Source organism: Aythya marila (assembly GCF_965140915.1).
Source record: "Aythya marila genome assembly, chromosome: 5".
NCBI lineage: Eukaryota > Metazoa > Chordata > Aves > Anseriformes > Anatidae > Aythya > Aythya marila.
Genome location: NC_139046.1, coordinates 25,256,453 through 25,272,639, shown reverse-complemented (window position 1 = coordinate 25,272,639; position 16,187 = coordinate 25,256,453). Strand labels below are relative to the sequence as shown.

At 41.0% G+C, this 16,187-nt stretch overlaps 1 protein-coding gene across 4 annotated transcripts in view; it reads left to right on the top strand.

Annotated features, from left to right (window-relative positions):
* The window catches only part of ENTPD5 (ectonucleoside triphosphate diphosphohydrolase 5 (inactive)), a 29,802-nt gene that overhangs the window by 1,422 nt on the left and 12,193 nt on the right, over window positions 1-16,187 (top strand). For all 4 annotated transcript variants that reach the window (XR_014317659.1, XM_082762353.1, XM_082762352.1 and 1 more), the window contains 11 exons: window positions 2,318-2,595; window positions 3,666-3,745; window positions 5,731-5,874; window positions 6,255-6,330; window positions 7,885-7,920; window positions 8,814-8,902; window positions 11,535-11,614; window positions 13,169-13,230; window positions 14,663-14,764; window positions 15,350-15,490; window positions 15,838-15,894. Coding sequence is in view for 3 of the 4 variants with exons in the window: in XM_082762353.1 (XP_082618479.1) it covers window positions 2,334-2,595; window positions 3,666-3,745; window positions 5,731-5,874; window positions 6,255-6,330; window positions 7,885-7,920; window positions 8,814-8,902; window positions 11,535-11,614; window positions 13,169-13,230; window positions 14,663-14,764; window positions 15,350-15,490; window positions 15,838-15,894 (1,129 nt within the window). In the remaining variant the exon portion in view is untranslated. The remainder of the gene's footprint in view (window positions 1-2,317; window positions 2,596-3,665; window positions 3,746-5,730; window positions 5,875-6,254; window positions 6,331-7,884; window positions 7,921-8,813; window positions 8,903-11,534; window positions 11,615-13,168; window positions 13,231-14,662; window positions 14,765-15,349; window positions 15,491-15,837; window positions 15,895-16,187) is intronic.

Below are 16,187 nucleotides of genomic sequence, written 5' to 3'. Positions count from 1 at the left end.
TAAAGGTGGAAAGAAAGACAAGAATTCAGGGGAGAAGTAGAGAATGGGAAGTGTGAAATGGTGCTGGATGGCTGAGAAGCGATACAGAAAATAATTTTAGTGAATTTAGAGTTTAGGGAGACCAAGACTCATCTATTAGGGTATCTGGCAAGAAAAGCTGGTGTTAATGATGGCAGTTGGTTGGATATTTTCGGATCAACCGAGATTGTGAGGCTTATGTAAGTGTCACATGCACTGTCTGTAACAAGACTCTGGAGTTTGTTCTTAAGGCAGGTGCTCAGGTTTTATTTGTGATTGTTCAGTAAACAAAATGCTTAAATTGTGTAACAACACCTCTCCTGACCAGCTAAGGTAGTGCTCATTTGTGTGGCTTCATATTTGGTTAAATGATACAGCTTGGATTTTCAGCAGACCTCCTTACTGTGATGAAGCAAATGTGGGTAATTCCAGCTGCATGGTACTCAAATCCCTAGCTATGAAGCTGCCAAACAGCTCAGCACTTTCCATGAACTCTGTTCAGGACAGCAGTTCAAGTTTTTACAGGTTGGAACTAACTTCTCAGTTATTACTGCATAAAATGCAAATGCTTTAGAAACCATGACCGGTTGCAGTTGATGGCCAGGGCTGCTGCATGTTTGTGGAACAATAAAATCGCTTCTCACAATGTGTTTGTAAGGCAGAGTGGATCGAGAGTCAGTGCTCCTGCACATGCCTCTGTGCCTCTCCTAGGAAAGGGAGGACTCAACTAAAGGTCGCAGAAGATAAGCAAGGTTACCCTTCTGCAATGGGCTGGGCGTTTTCTGTGCTCCGGAGATAGCTGAACACTTGACTGAGTTAGAAAGGCACTCACAGAATGGCCCAGTGTGGCGTGTTTAGTGAGAATGGGTAAAAGTTAATCTCATTTTGCTGTAGTTAGGGACAAAGGTGAAGGGCTGAAATAATGGAAGTTGTATAAGGGTTGCCTCTGGGAGGGAAGGGTGAGTTCTCTGGGCATGGGTGAAAGGTGTGTGGAAACAGAGGTTACATAAAATTCACATATAAGGGAAAGGAGAGAGGTTAGGATTAGGAATGGATAATTATAGGATAGAGGTTGGAAATAAAGGTGTTGAGAGAATGAACGTAGTGGGGCCGAACAGATCACTAGAAGATAACTGACTGTTAGGAATAGAAGCAGGTGAGGGGCTGGGGTAGAGCAGAGGAACAGGTGTATGAGGTAAAACATTCAGCACCGTGGGCACGTGGAGGGGTAAACCCGTGTCTGATGGGCCGATGAACCCTCTGTGTCGAGTGTTCCAGGTGGATGTCAGGGCAGGTGATACGGCACAAGGTGGGGCATCTGACCACATGCTCATTTCTGCTGCTAATATGCAAACAACCTTCCTGTTTAACCAAGTGAATGATGAGCCCTATCGCTTTTGTGCCCACGTCTTTCCTTTGTTAGCATTTCTTAGTAAAAGTATATGCAAAGAGTTGCATGTTGACAGACAGGAGGAATAGTTGTTGTATCTGGATATCCAGTACTGTGTCACGCACCTTGCTAGAAGCTGATGTTAGAAGGTCTAAGCAACCTGAGTGTTCAGGGTGACTGGTTCAGGCATCAGTGTGTGTCAGGTTGTTGTTTTCTAATCCTGAGAATGAAAACTGTGTCAGAAGAAAACAGTGAATAAACAAAATGAAGACAGAAATGAGAAGTGTGAGAAATACCGAGACGCAGAGCCCTGGTGCACATCACAGATCAGTCCCTCTTGTGCAGCACGGGCTTTTCCCGGGGACCAGGATGCTGCTGGAAGGATATGCCCTCGCTCCATGCGCTGACCTCTCCCAGCAGCTGTTCATGGCCTGAGATGAAATTCTCTTTGTTTGTCTGAATAACACTTGTGTTCTGCCACAGCATTTCAAGCGTGTAAATATTAGGGCAAAGGGGTTCTGCCCTGAGCTCTTCTTTGATGATACTTCTGTTCAGATAGCATTTGGGCTTTTTGGAGTTTCTGGAGGCTGTAAATCTTGAGAACCTTTAAGCCAAGTTAAAAAATTCACTAAGTAAATTGAGAACTAGAAATATGAGATGAGGGGATTACTTTGACTCTTCTGCATTTGTGAAGCGGAGAAACGTTTACTCTGAAAGAACAGATCACTTACATGCAGCTGTAGCACCAAAATACAGTAAATAACATCTTTTGGATGAGGTGCTGAAAAGCATTTTTCTTTGCAAAGGGCAAAATATATGTGTACAGACAGAACTTTTTCTATAGACTTTGTTAGGAGAGGGCTCTTGGTAATTTTTGTTCCTTTTTTTTTTTTTTTTTTTTCTTTACAGGAACTACTCCAGCTCTATGACTGCTCATCCATGCTTGACTTCCTCAAGTGGATCTGGCAGGATGGCATCTTCCAGACTCCCCATCCTTCTAGCACTGGTGTTTTCTTCTTTTTCCGTTGTTCATTCCCATTCAAACAGAGTCATGTGGTTCCAGGATCTCTTTCCACCTAATGTGTGCCCTATAAATGCAAAGGCCAACACTTTTTATGGCATAATGTTCGATGCAGGAAGCACTGGAACACGGATTCATATTTACACCTTTGTGCAGAAGAGCCCAGGTAAGACCCTGTGTCAGTCTGCACCTTGAATTATATCAAGGAATACTTAAATTTTACATATCTGTATATGTCATATTTTATAACAAATTAAAATCATTAAATTAAAGAGCTGTAACCACCAAGGAAGGTACTCGAGCTGGCTGCACGTGTAGCAGCCCTCAAGAGGGTGAATTAGCTTGGGGACAGTGACTCAGCAAATTTTGCACTGGTTAAAGGCTGGTGGTGAAACTCTGCCAACAAGCCCTTCAGGGCCACACGTAGTTCCTGTGTGGCTTCACATGAGTTCAGTGTTAGTTGGGAAGGGCCGGTACAATGTCCAGCTCTCAGGGACTCACCCTGACTTCTCATACACAATACTCAGGGACAGCTTTTAGACCCAAGCCACTCTGGGAGCAACGGTCACGTTTGTTTGGCTTTGCAGTCAAACGCCTGAAGCCAACCAGCTCTGTTCAGCTGTGTGTTTCTGAGCTAGATGAATCACTTAAGGATAGTCAGGAGCTGACTGTATGTGCCTTAATAAGAATTAAAGTTTCACAATTAGCTTGGAGACAGAAAGAGAAAGAAATTTCATTAGGATTAGGCAATGGTCGTATTACATTGCTATAATTTGTGGTTCACAAATGCAAAATGAACGTACTTATAGAATTATAAGATGGTTTAGAAGGGACCTTAGAAGATCATCTAGTTCCAAGGCCCCTGCCATGGGCAGGACACCTTCCACTAGACCAGGTTACTCAAAGCCCCATCCAACCTGGCCTTGAACACTTCCAGGGATGGGGCATTCGCAATTTCTCTGGGCAACATTCTAATTAGAAAAATGTGTTAACATAGAATTATAACCTCTAATTATAACAATGTGTTCATAATAAATTGTTCATGAATATGGAAGATATAAGGGTAGTGTTCTGTTGAATATGTTTGTGAAATGAAGGAGCAGTGTTTGTTTTGGGAAGGAAATAGCATTTGCAAAGGGAAATCAAGGATAGGCACTTTACCAGTGTTGAAGACAACCAAGCTAATGAAAAAGATTTGAGTTGTTGACTGCTTTGTGTAATGTTTCATTTCTGCAGAAAGCCTTCCAGAGCTGGAAGGAGAAATCTTTGAGTCTGTGAAGCCAGGCCTTTCTGCCTATGCCAATCAGCCTGAAAAGGTAAGGCTCTCCCTCCTTCCCTCTGAGCTGATCTTGCTGCTACTAACATCAGCTGGACTCGATCAAGCAGTTCAAATATTGCTAAGTGTAATTGCTGGGAGTCAAGAAAAAGGGTAAAGGTTCTGCTACTGTCTCTCTAAATCTATTGCTCTACTTTTGTGAATTAATTCTTACACGGTGAAATGGGAGCTGTTGCTTTACATATTTCGTCAGTGGAATGATGGCTTGCTTAATTGCTTCAGTCCTAGATCTAACTAGGCTGTATGCCTTTGAGAATTTCAAAGACAAAGTGATTTTGGGTTCTAGCAGCATCCGTATTCAATATTTATTTCCCCTATAGCTACCCCAAATGTATGTAAGCATATATTCCTGGCTCATATACTAAAAATTTTCTCAGTTTTTACTTTTGGTTGAAATTTTCAGTGCTGGTCATTTTTCAGAATGTGCATATTTTCTTTTGATTTCTATTAGAGGTTAGGACTGTTGGGTTTTTCATTTTTAGTCATGCTACACTGACTAGCAAATAGGATTTTCTCTGACTGCTGAAAATGTTTAACTTTTTGTGTATATAGTCCTATTTACAGAAGTTATTTTTTGTTAATCAGTTAGGGAGAAGGCGAAGAGTCAGAATGCAATTAGCTGGTTAAGTCAGGCCTTAATATTTTTCAAGGTGTATTCTCTGCCCCTGTCACCAGACTTTCAGTAATTCGTTTGCTTTGATTCTTAGCTGTTATCTTGGAAGCCATTGCACAGTGACATATGTAGGACGCAATTCATTCGTGAGCAGTTCAGGTATTTGATCACCATGTTAGCTGAATTCTGCTATGGGCAGTTACTGTTCTACTGTCTCGGGACTTTGATTTTCTTGTTTCAAAACACAGTTGGACAGTTCCACCTTCCACAATCAGATGTATTAATTAGTATATTAACTTAAATTTCTTATTACAATTGTAAATTAAGTGCAGCCCTCTTTATTTTCAAATGTGAATGGTTGTGAATGCAATACACTTATTCCAGGCCACTCCATTGAATCAGGAGTTAGAAATGACCAGCAAGGCAAAAAGAGCTAAAAGAATCCTGTTGTGATGCACAGGGCCAGTCCTGAACTAAGTTGCCATTTCCCAGATCCCCTGTGCTGACAGCAAGCTCTTTCACAAGCTAAAGGAGGTGTCAGGGAAGTGATAGATTAGATCCTGTCCCTTGTGTGCTTTAGCAATCTCAGTGCTTAGAGAGAGCAGCAGGTTTCTCAGTTTTCTTAGCTGCATTCAGTGCTGCAGGAATTTGAGTGCAAAACGTTAGGAAAGAGTGAATGGCTTTGAGATTCTTTTTTTTTTTTTTTTTTTTTTTTTTTAATTTTGATGAGATCTCCCATGATTTCACTAAATTGTCTTGTTTATTGGGTAGGAGAGGAGAAATGTCTTCCCCAGAAGACATTTCTAGAAATTTCATAGGACAGTGTTTATTGCTAATGCCAAACTGTAATTATTAGAGCAGTGTAACTAATCAGGAGCCCAGCAGTGATGCCTGTGCCTCATGTGGTAACCTCTCTACAGCTGTCATTATAATTAAACTACTTTCTGTGGGCTCACTTGGAATTCTTATATTACACTTACTGAAATCTGCAGACATTCCCCCTGACTTTTGCGTCTTCAGTCAGTAACTGCACCATTTAGTTTCACTGTACTACAAGATGTCTAGGTTTGTCGGATACTCAGTTCCCTTGCCTCCCTCCATCCTCTCAAGAAATACTTTCCACAAACAATGAAATTCAATTCCATCTCTGAATATATATGACCTTGAAATGCAGATATTCTTCTCCTCGTATGAGATGCCTAGCACAGTTTTTATGCTTCTTTTGGTTGCGGGTGAGATATTTTCTGCTGTTGAATACTGGTTTTACTGGTTTTGAGGGGGAATTGGGAAGGTCATTTCCTGATGGCCTGTAGGAGGTAACTGTAAGTAAAACAACTTCTTTTTCCTTCTAGGGTGCTGAATCTGTCAAAAAATTGCTGGACATGGCCATAGATGCTGTGCCTCCTCATCTCTGGAAGAAGACGCCGGTAGTGTTAAAAGCCACAGCTGGACTGCGTTTACTGTCAGAGGAGAAGGCTCAGGCTCTACTTTTAGAGGTAATACTAAGGTCTCTTGGTGCAACAGTATTGCTCTCCCTATTTCATTTTTCATGCCTGAGTCCTCCAGTCTGTTTACCATCAGCAAATTTCAGCTATGAAAAGTGACTGTAATCCCGTGACAGTCTGTGAAGTCTGTAAGTTTCATGCTTTTTTATATAGTCCTGAAATCCTCTTGCTTTGCTGTGGATAGGAGGCATAGGGAGACAGACCTAGGATTCTTTTTTCTTTCTTTACCGGCCCTTGGAAGAGGAAGCATTTTGTCTACCACACAGTCCTGTCTTATTTTCTACCACTGCAAAAAAGAAAACTTTCTGTCGCTGTCAGAGCAGAGCAAGACTCTTTGGACCAAGGCACTGAATCATTATTTCTTTCTTCAGGTGAAAGAAGTCTTTGAGGAATCACCGTTTCTTGTTCCAGAAGACAGTGTTAGCATCATGGATGGGTCTTATGAAGGTATGTTTTAGGAGGAGGAAAAAGCAAAAGCAAAGAGGGGGAGAGAGTAAGCAAGAGAAAGGTCTTATGAATGTGAGAGGGAGAGATAAATGGTCACCTAAATTGGAAGAAAGAAGAAAAAGTTTCTAGCCCCACACAGAGAGTTCTATGAGTTAGCTAGGTGAAGGTTCCTCCAAAACCTTCTGAGATTCCCAATCAGAACCTCATCTCCAAGTATGCAGGCTAACCAGTGGAAGCCTGTTTGTGGTCACTAGTGGAAATAAATAAATACGGTGTCCACTTCTGAAAGGTTCCATGATGGATGTAAGCAAGCTAGGAAGCTTATGGAAGCGCCTAGTAAATTTTGCAATGTCAGCATTAAAAATAATCCGTTACAATTATCTCATCAATTTTGAGGTAAGGTTGGAAGCGTTGTGACTATTAGAGAAGAATGAAGGACAATTGCCAAGCATTAAAATAACAGAAATCTAAATAGGTGATAGAATAATAATAATAAAAATAAATCAGACTGTAAAAATGCAACTAATAAAGTAACAGAAAATAATCTAAAATACAAAAAAAACGTTTTAGGCTTGGAGTGAGTGATAATTAGTAAATGAATTTGCAGTGCAGAACATACCAATGTTGCATTTTGGCTTCATATCCAGTTTTATTACCTTGGAGAACAGTCAGGTAATAATTCTGTATGGATGTCTGATAAGAGCCATCTGTGTTATTACATTCAGTTCTGAACACTTCGTTATGGCAGGTATATTGCCAGTTGGAGGGTGTTCAGGGAAAGCAGAAAGAATTATCATGAAGCTTAAACAACCAATACATGGAGACAGATTAAAGAGCAAAATCTGTCCATATGGGCCAAGAGAAAAAGAGAAGGAACATAAAAGTCTGCAAGTATTGGATGAAGCATGGTGTAATGCACAATATGCCACTAGGATGAACAGATGAAGTGTGTGTCAGGGAGAAGTGGGGCATTAACAGGGAGCAGGACCAAGGAGGCATAATAGCGCACAGTGTAGCTTGCCAAGGTTTATTTAAAAATCCCACCTCTTGTGCTGTCACACGTTTGCCAGTGTTTGGGTGATAATCACCCCAACATTAAGAAAGCTGCTGGAGTCCAAGAGGAGTTGTTTGTGTTCTACTGGCTGCTACTGTTTTTAGTGTAATCACACAAACCGCAACATACAAACACAGAGCAGTGTCCATGCAACTTTCAGATTAGAAATTGAAATGCTGACAAAAAAAGTGCCCAAGGAAACTTGTACATTGTGTCTGCTCATTGCTTCTTTGTGTGTTGTTTGGATATTAGAAGTGATTTTTGTGCATAGATATTAGGAATGTTCTACCTATCCCACCTTATGAGGTTTTAATACATCAGTAATGCATCATATCATTTATTTGTAAGTTTGAATTAGTGTCTGAAATCTTGGGGTGCTTATATTGCATTACCTGGAAATCATTACTAAATAAATAACGTGGAGTGGTGATAAGAGTTGAGCAGGAGATCATGAGAGTATTCAGTAGTGATTTTTTTTTTTTCCTTTTCGCTCTTTGCAGGAATTTTAGCCTGGATCACTGTGAACTTTTTGACAGGTAGCTAATTCTGTGTAACTTCACTTTAAACATGAACTTGAGTCTTTTCTGCAATGGTGATCACCCTAAGTTCCTCTGCCTTGGCTGCTATACCTTCCTTTTCCTTCACACTGGCACAATGCAAAAGCAGTGGATTGTCTTGGGCAAACTGTGTTTTGGAGGCTGAGCCACAACTGTGGCAAGATGAAGGCATCTTGATCCAGAAGGTGCCGGGAATTACTCAGGACTGGGAGGCACTGGCAAGCTGTAATGTATGTAGGGGGTTGGTACTGCAATCTGCCAGGGGGTGGGAAACAGGGTTTTACGATGTTCTTCATTCAGCATTGTTGCGTGAATTACGCAACAAACATGGCCTAACAGGGAACACCATGGTGCTTTAACCCTGTTGGCTCTAGGAAGGTCTGAGAGTGCAATCTAGTGAAGAGAAAAAAAAAATCAATACTGCAGTATCCACATGAGCAAGCAAAAAAAAAAAAAAGCTGTTCTGGATGAAGACAAATGATAACTGGTCTGCTGTTATTGTACCCTTATTCTCCTACTGCTCTTCACCAGCTATATGGTAGTTACAGAATTTATGTACTCTCCAGCAGTCTTCTACAGGAGATGTTTTCTCTTGCTTTTCAGCCTTTGCTGCATACCAAAAGATCTATCTGCTTTTGTCTCTTTGTAGGTGAAATGGGAATCAAGGGGAAAAAAATCCTATGAATCTTTTCTTAATATCGTCTTTTTTGCCAACCTTTTCTTTGTGATGGCTTTTGTCTTTGAAGGCCAGCTCAGCCTTCCTGTATTGCTGTGCTAACGTGATAACATTTCGGTTGCCTGAACATACATGCAGTATCCACGTTTTAGCATTTTGCCACTTTGGGGTGTTCTGAGCATGTTGTTGTTTGCAGGGCAGCTGTCTGGCCAGAACCAGCACACTGTTGGGACCCTGGACTTGGGAGGAGCCTCAACACAAATCACATTTCTGCCACGATTCGAGGTGAGTGGGTTGGGACCTCAAGGCCAGTGGGGAGATGTGGGCACTGCTGTGCTCTGTGCTTTCATTTTGTCAGCACTGGCACAAGCAGAGCATCTGTGATGTACTGTGATCTGTATGCTTTGACATCAGCAGTTGGCTGATAGGCTTTTGCAGACAGAGGAGCATGGATAAGGACGAAGGAAAAAGAAAGCAAGCAAATACGTAAAGCCAAAGAGAAACAGTTTTTATTTTCTAGACCCAGGCCGGGAAAGCCCGTTGAATGCAGATAATTACTTTTCATTCGATAAATGTAGGGTGTTTCCAGGGAGTATTCTTGCTTTTTACAAGAAATTTAGGTTCTCTTCTGAGTTTTTTTCTTTTTTTTTTTTTTTTCCTCCCAGTCTGGTAGCAGATCCTCCCTAAATAGCGTTATGGGGAGGTTGCAATCTCATGGAGTGAATGTTCTTATTTATAATAGCACAGCCAACCTCTCTTTCTTATTTATTCTAATTTCCTGTGAGAATCCCCATCTTGGTCCCAAGTGCATCTCTGCTGGATTTGTCAGAAATTCTGTATCTCTTTAGAAACAATTTGAACTGGGATCCAAGTCCAACGTTTGCTTGAAAAGATAACATGGATGTTAAGCAGTGGAAGGGCAATATAGCATTCTGTACCTCAGTGTTGTCAAGTTGTCTTTGTTACTCTTGGTATTTCTGAAGTAGTTTAACATATTTTGTTTACATGAATCAAAATTCTCAAACAGGTGTTTGGGGACCACAAAACACATGGTTTTCATATCAGGATATTTTAGTTCTCCTGTGGTGGGTCATGTTGAAACCTGATGTGCAACCTTATCGTGTTCAGCAGAGCCTCTAGGATGCTGGGCTTGTCCTCTGTTTTGTGTTGATAACACCTGCTGAAGTGGGCACTGGACCAACAGGAAAGAGTGTTGCTTATCAGGGGTTTAGAGACTAAATGGAGCTGTGAAGTATGCTGGGTTGCAGCTCAGGATTCAAACTTATTGCAGCCTTGCAGGAAAAGGCCTTGAGGGTTTGCTGCTGCGGGACCAATGGTGTGAATGAGTAGAGCACATGTCTACTGCTAGCCTCTATTGTCAAGTTCACACCAAAAAGCACAAACAAAGCTCAGGATGTCTCTGAAGAGTTTTGCCCATCTGACAGAATTTTGTCCTTAGATTTGCAGAGGCTTTTTTCCCTTCTATAATCTGAGGCATTTGCATGTTTGCTCTTGTATTATTTTAGACAAAACACTGTAATACCAGGGGATTCATTAATGCAATACAGGTTTACAGGTAAACAGAGGACATATAATGGTAACTGTAAGGACCTGGTTTTAAAATCATGTTACGCTTTTTATGGTTTGGCTATTGCCAAAGTTAGAAACATTTAAAAAAAAACCTCCATAATCATCTGTCTGGTTGCCTGCCTCATTTGGGGAGTGTGTGAAGATTTTTACATTTTCTTGAAAGCAAGGGTTGGAAGACAGTTGTTTATCCAAACGATTTTTTTTCACCACTCTCCTTTTTTAAAAAGTTTTTGTGATGTAAGGTTTAGGAACAGAACTCAAAATTTGGCAAGATCTCGATGTGTTGGGTCCAGGATGTCACTGATTCTCCTATGCACCCTATCTACCCAAAGACCAAAATAAGCTTCAGTTCTTATTTGTACAGGAGAGATTTAAGCTAAATACTGCCAAATCTCTTTCAGGTTTGGGCAGGCTTCTGTCTAGGACTCTATGATTGCAGATCTGGCTTTTGCTGTATCTGCTTCCTTGAATGGCAGCAGCAGGAACTCTGAAGGTTCAGTCCTCTCAGGTTCTGCTGCTTGGCCCAGAATAGCAGAGTGACTGATAGGAATGCACAGTGCCAAGAAGGGATGGGAAGATGAGGGCCCCAGCAAAGAAAAGACACAAACTGGGACTGAGGCCTCAGGAACTGGAAAGAGAAAGGAACAGTAAAAGAGTCTGAAACTGGCTCAGATTTACCAAATATGAGAGTCAGTCTGGCAAGGAAATAGGGACCAGTGGGGCAGAGGTGCACACAAAGGGAACACTGAAAGGAAGGCTGGAGGTGGTGAAATAAGAGCTTAGTTTAGAGGGAAGCACTTAAACCAAGAGGTAAGGCAGCACTAAGACTGGGAGTGAGTAGGCACAGTGTTTCTTTAAGCATCAGCAAGTTGTTTGACTTGGGGAAAATCTGGCATATACTTTACTTAGCTTTTTTATTTTTATTTTTTTTATTCCTAGTTCCTGAATTGAGATCGCTAGTCTGACTTGCAAAAGTTCACAGTGCTAGTGCAGCTGATTTCAGTGGGGTCTGTGTGTGTGTGTATATATAGACAAACACAGAAGTACTCTGAAAAAATCAGGTATCCTGAATTAGAAAATATTTTCATCCTGATCTGTTTCACTTCCCTATTATACGTTGCAGTAACACGAAGATGCATATAAATAAACTCATTGTTAAATATTGCAAATATTACAGCAGTGGGCACCATTGGAAAACTGTTTTTTGTTTTCAAAGCAGATCAGCTGAGCATGCAGTAAACCCTATGGGTATATCTGTGATATTTCATCATTTATCTTTTGTTGCCTAATAAAAACTAAAAGATTTCTTCTTCTACTTAATTTTTAGGAAACTTTGAAGGAAAGCCCTGGGGATTTTCTTACCTCATTTGAAATGTTTAATAGCACCTACAAGCTCTATACCCACAGGTGAGGAGCAAAAAGGCTGCTGTCTCCAGTGGGAGAATCAGTCTCTCTACAGCCCCTGAGCGAACCAGAAATGTCTGTGTTATTCTATGACCAGCCGCTGGGACCGTGACTTTTTTTTTTTTTTTTTTTTTTTTTTACTACATTTCTTATCTGCTTGATATTTTAGTTGAACTGGAACAAGATATTAGTAGACTGGAAATGTTCCAGGATTATGGTTAATATCACCGTAAGGGAATATTAGTCCATCAGATCAAGAGGATGCATTATGAGTCACTATATTTAAGGAGAATTCTTATTACTGGATTCAAACCAAATATTTTGGACTAAGCAGAAAGGCAGATACCATGCCAGCAGTGAGAATTAAACCTGGTTATATTTGGAAAGAGAACCCACCTGAGGCTTTCTTATGTTTAGTTCTTAGTTCTAAATAGCCTATCTCATCAGTAACTAGACAAAAAATTAAAACCTAGACTGATAGAAACCAACATGACAACCACAGGCAGCTAATACACACCATGGAGCACAACAGATTCTTGAACCATCTGAGGGGAGTCTTGGCCTGAAAGAATTTACTTGCGCTTATTGAGTTAAGCTAACAAGTTTCTGAGATGTCTGCAGTGATATCCAGAGAGTTTACCTGCATGACTTATAGTCCAGTGAGAACTCAACTATGTATAGTAGGGATTTGGTCTCAGCCCATGACTAGTGGGGTGCAGAATGTCAACTCAGTTAATTGCAGAATATGTTTACTTGACAACAATGCTGGTTTAAAAGTCCTCCTCTCCTACTGCTTGTATTTACCAAGGTAACTGATTGCTCTATTTGCCAATGCAATAAATTATATCACTTGAAATAATTGACATTAAAAATTATCTCCTTAAAATGAGGGAGATAAAGGTTAATTTAACCTTGATTATTCTGTAAACGCTTGTATTGATGTGACTAAAGGGATTGACAGCCAAACACAGAGGAGGAAATGAAAGGCCAACAGGTTTTTTTTATCTAACTGCGTTGTTAAAGCCAGCAACATGTAATGACTTTCTCATAAAAGTTGTTCTCAGTCCTAGCTTGCAGTGAGTACAGTGGTATTCTGCGGAGTCAGAGATGAAGGCACATCTTCCTCTTAGTGGGACGTTCTGCAATTCAGTTAGTTCTGCCCTAAGTGCACATAGTCTTACGCGACATACGAAAGGCCATACTATTCCCCATGCACTCCTCACATATCTTTCTTTCTCCCTTGTTTTTATGACTAATTGAATGAATGTTTTCATTTGAATGCTTTTCAGTGAATGTCTCATAGAAACATCACACCATCTCTAATCACGTTCTACTGTTTTAGATTTACCCCTTTTACAGCTCTGTGTGTCTAGGCATTTGTACGTCTGGTACTTGGAATTGTTCTTGCATATGCAACTACTTTAGAGAGGGTAGAGTAGTGGGAAGCAAAGAAAGGAAATTTGTTTTGGGTGTTCCATGATTTAGGAAGAGGAGGGTATTGCTGAAGCATACCAAATGTGCAAGAATTTAAACTGTAATGTCTTACTTTGTTTGCAGCTATTTGGGTTTTGGACTAAAAGCTGCCAGACTAGCAACTCTCGGAGCTTTGAATATGGAAGGTACGTTCAGATGACAGAACATCTAAGATTTCTGAAGAGATGGGTAGGTTTAGTCTTGTGTCAGCAGCCCATTTCCTGTGTCTTCACTTCTGTATTGCATACATCTTTTCCTGCTATAGATCTGTCCAAAAACAGCCTACCACTTTTTAAAAAGAGTGTCTTGTGAGGGAGATGCTTTTCCATATTTCCATTTTCAGCTAATGTGCAAATTCCAGAACTGCACATGTGGACACACAAATATCCTAAAGACGCAGCCAGCCACAAATGCACAGCTTTACCAGCACGCACATAAATGCAAACAGCATGAATAGGTTCTTTTCCCAGGGACTGCTTAGGCCAAGCCAATTCACAGGTCTTTCTGGTGTCCGCTGCCTCCTCAGGCTCCCCCAGACCTCCTTTCCTATTTACTGACTAGCTGGAAGTCCACAGGCATATCACACACACCCTCACTGACTAAACCAAACACATAGATTCATGAGTCTTTCCAGTCTCTGACCCAGACCTTAAGTCATTCTAATACCCATGCCAAGACCTCGGGACTTTTGTCTGGTTTCTGGCCAGAACCTGGGATTTTCCCACCTGGCTTCTTACTTGCTGGATAGACAAGCTTGTGTTAATTACTGGAACAAGCGTCAGAAAAAACAAAAACAGTTGGGAATAGGTTTTAAGAAGATAGGACGGACTACACTGACTGGTCACAGGCCTCAGTCAGAAAAAAGTGCTGAACAGGGGCTTATGATTGCCCCCCTTTTATCCTCCTCTCCATTTTCCAATATTTTCTGTTCCCTGAACCATTTTGATCCCCTTTCCCTGCCTTTGATCCTTCCTCTAAACATCCTGTAGTAAGTTTTGCACATTCGTCCAGTCACCCTCAAATGTTCCACAGAAGTCTGCTTTTTCCTATGAGACCTGTGCTGGCCACAACAAACATGTTTTCTTGTCAGTTACAGTATTTCTGGTTAAACCTCTTCGAGGCTATACTTAGCAGTTCCTGTAGTGGCCACTGATCAGTGTCTTACAAGTTTCTGACTTCCTTGCTCGGTTGTTTTGCTTGTGTCAGTTACGTGCTGTTTGTTATGGTTTGTGTATGTGTGTTTAATTAATTACTTCTCATGATTGTTTGTCTTCTATGCTGATAAGCCATTATCCAGATATCCTTCTACCATTTATCTCTCGTTAACAAATGACAAGCCTAACTGCTCTGTAGCTTGCAGGGCAAAATGAGTACAACTTTTCCAGACCGAGACAACACCTTAATTCATAACGGTAGTTTAATTCAATTCATAGTTTATGGCGATATATCAATTCAGATTTCCTTACTTTTGCTTGATGACCTTAATGAAGATCTTTCAGTCTTTTCTATCTCTATACATTGATTGACAGCTGTGTTAAATTTTATCCTTTCTGACTCTCCCCTCTGGTTTTGTTCCAGCTGTGGATGGACAAATGTTCCGCAGTTCTTGTTTGCCAAAGCAATTGGAAGCAGAGTGGCACTTTGGGGGAGTGAAGTACCGGTATGGTGGCAACAAAGAAGGTAAAATAAGGCAAATTATGGCTTCTTGTAAAACAAATCTTTTTTTCTTAAAGATACTATCCCTAATGCTGCAAATAGCACGTGAAGCTGCTCCCATCAGTGGCTAGAACAGACCCATTTAGTGACTGACACTGCTTTGCCTTACAGTGGGGTGGAACACAATTGCTGAGCTGCAGATTTGGTGTGTGTGGAGTGGATTGGTAAATTACAACATGATGGGGAAGGAAAGTAAAGTTTTATCTAGCAAGCGGTAGCAAATGTAAATGAGATTCTGCTGACCGCAGAACATAACAATGGGAGCTTTGCCTGAAGCAGAGAAAGCTTTTAATGCACCTACTCTAGTATGCTCAACGCACCTTTCATACATTGCTGTGAGCTATTCTAACTAGTTCCACTTGATGATGGTGATCTGGAGTCCTTGCTGCATGCAGGTGTCACACTGGATTATGGAGAGGATACCTAAACTCTTCTGACCTCTTCTGATTCTTTAATCCCTGCTTCTTCCCTTTTAGTGCTATTGCCAGTGATTCTTCCATCTGCTGGATGTGCCTCTTTGGCTCACCCTGACTGTGTTTGTCCTGACAGGAGAAACAGGATTCAAGCCTTGCTACTTGGAAGTACTTAAGGTTGTCAAAGGGAAACTGCACCAACCAGATGAGATTCGTGGAAGTTCCTTCTACGCTTTCTCCTATTACTATGATCGAGCAGTTGACACCAACCTAATTGGTAAATTGGTTTGGGGTAATCTATTAAATGCAAGCATGTCAACCAGAAGGTAGAACCATGGAGACGAGCTGTGGGGAGCAGGGAAAAGGCAAGGTATTCAGAAAGAAGAAATGCACCAAGTGCATTCAGGGAATAAACATGTATCCCTCAGTGTAGCTTTGATGTTCAGAATTTGGCAGATGAGACTTGTGCTCTGAGCTCCAGTTAGACTTGCAGCTTTGTTCCCTGTTACCAACAGATTTCATTCCTAGTACAGCATCACTGAGTTGTACTCTAGAGTCAACTTAAATTTAGAACTCAAACGTCTTCAGGTCTATGATGATGTTTTCTCACCTCTTCTTTTTCAGATTATGAACAGGGAGGTGTTCTGGAAGTGAGAGATTTTGAAAGAAAAGCCAAAGAAGGTAATTGACGTGAGACTTGGGATACTGGTGGGGAGGAGAGATCACTGAAAATACCTATGTCCATAAGGCAGTACTTAATGTGTTCGGCTTCAGAAAAAGACTGTTTAGCCTTTATTCCACTTACATGCCCATGTCTTGTTACTTGCCTTTTGTTAGCCAACACTTCTAACTACTGCAAAAGAAGGTATTGAAGAACAGTAACAAGAGACAGTGTGCTAGCAACTTTGCAGTTCTGTTCAGGAAATAACAGAAGGGAGGTAGCTGATAGACGTCAGTGCAAAGAGGCATAAGTT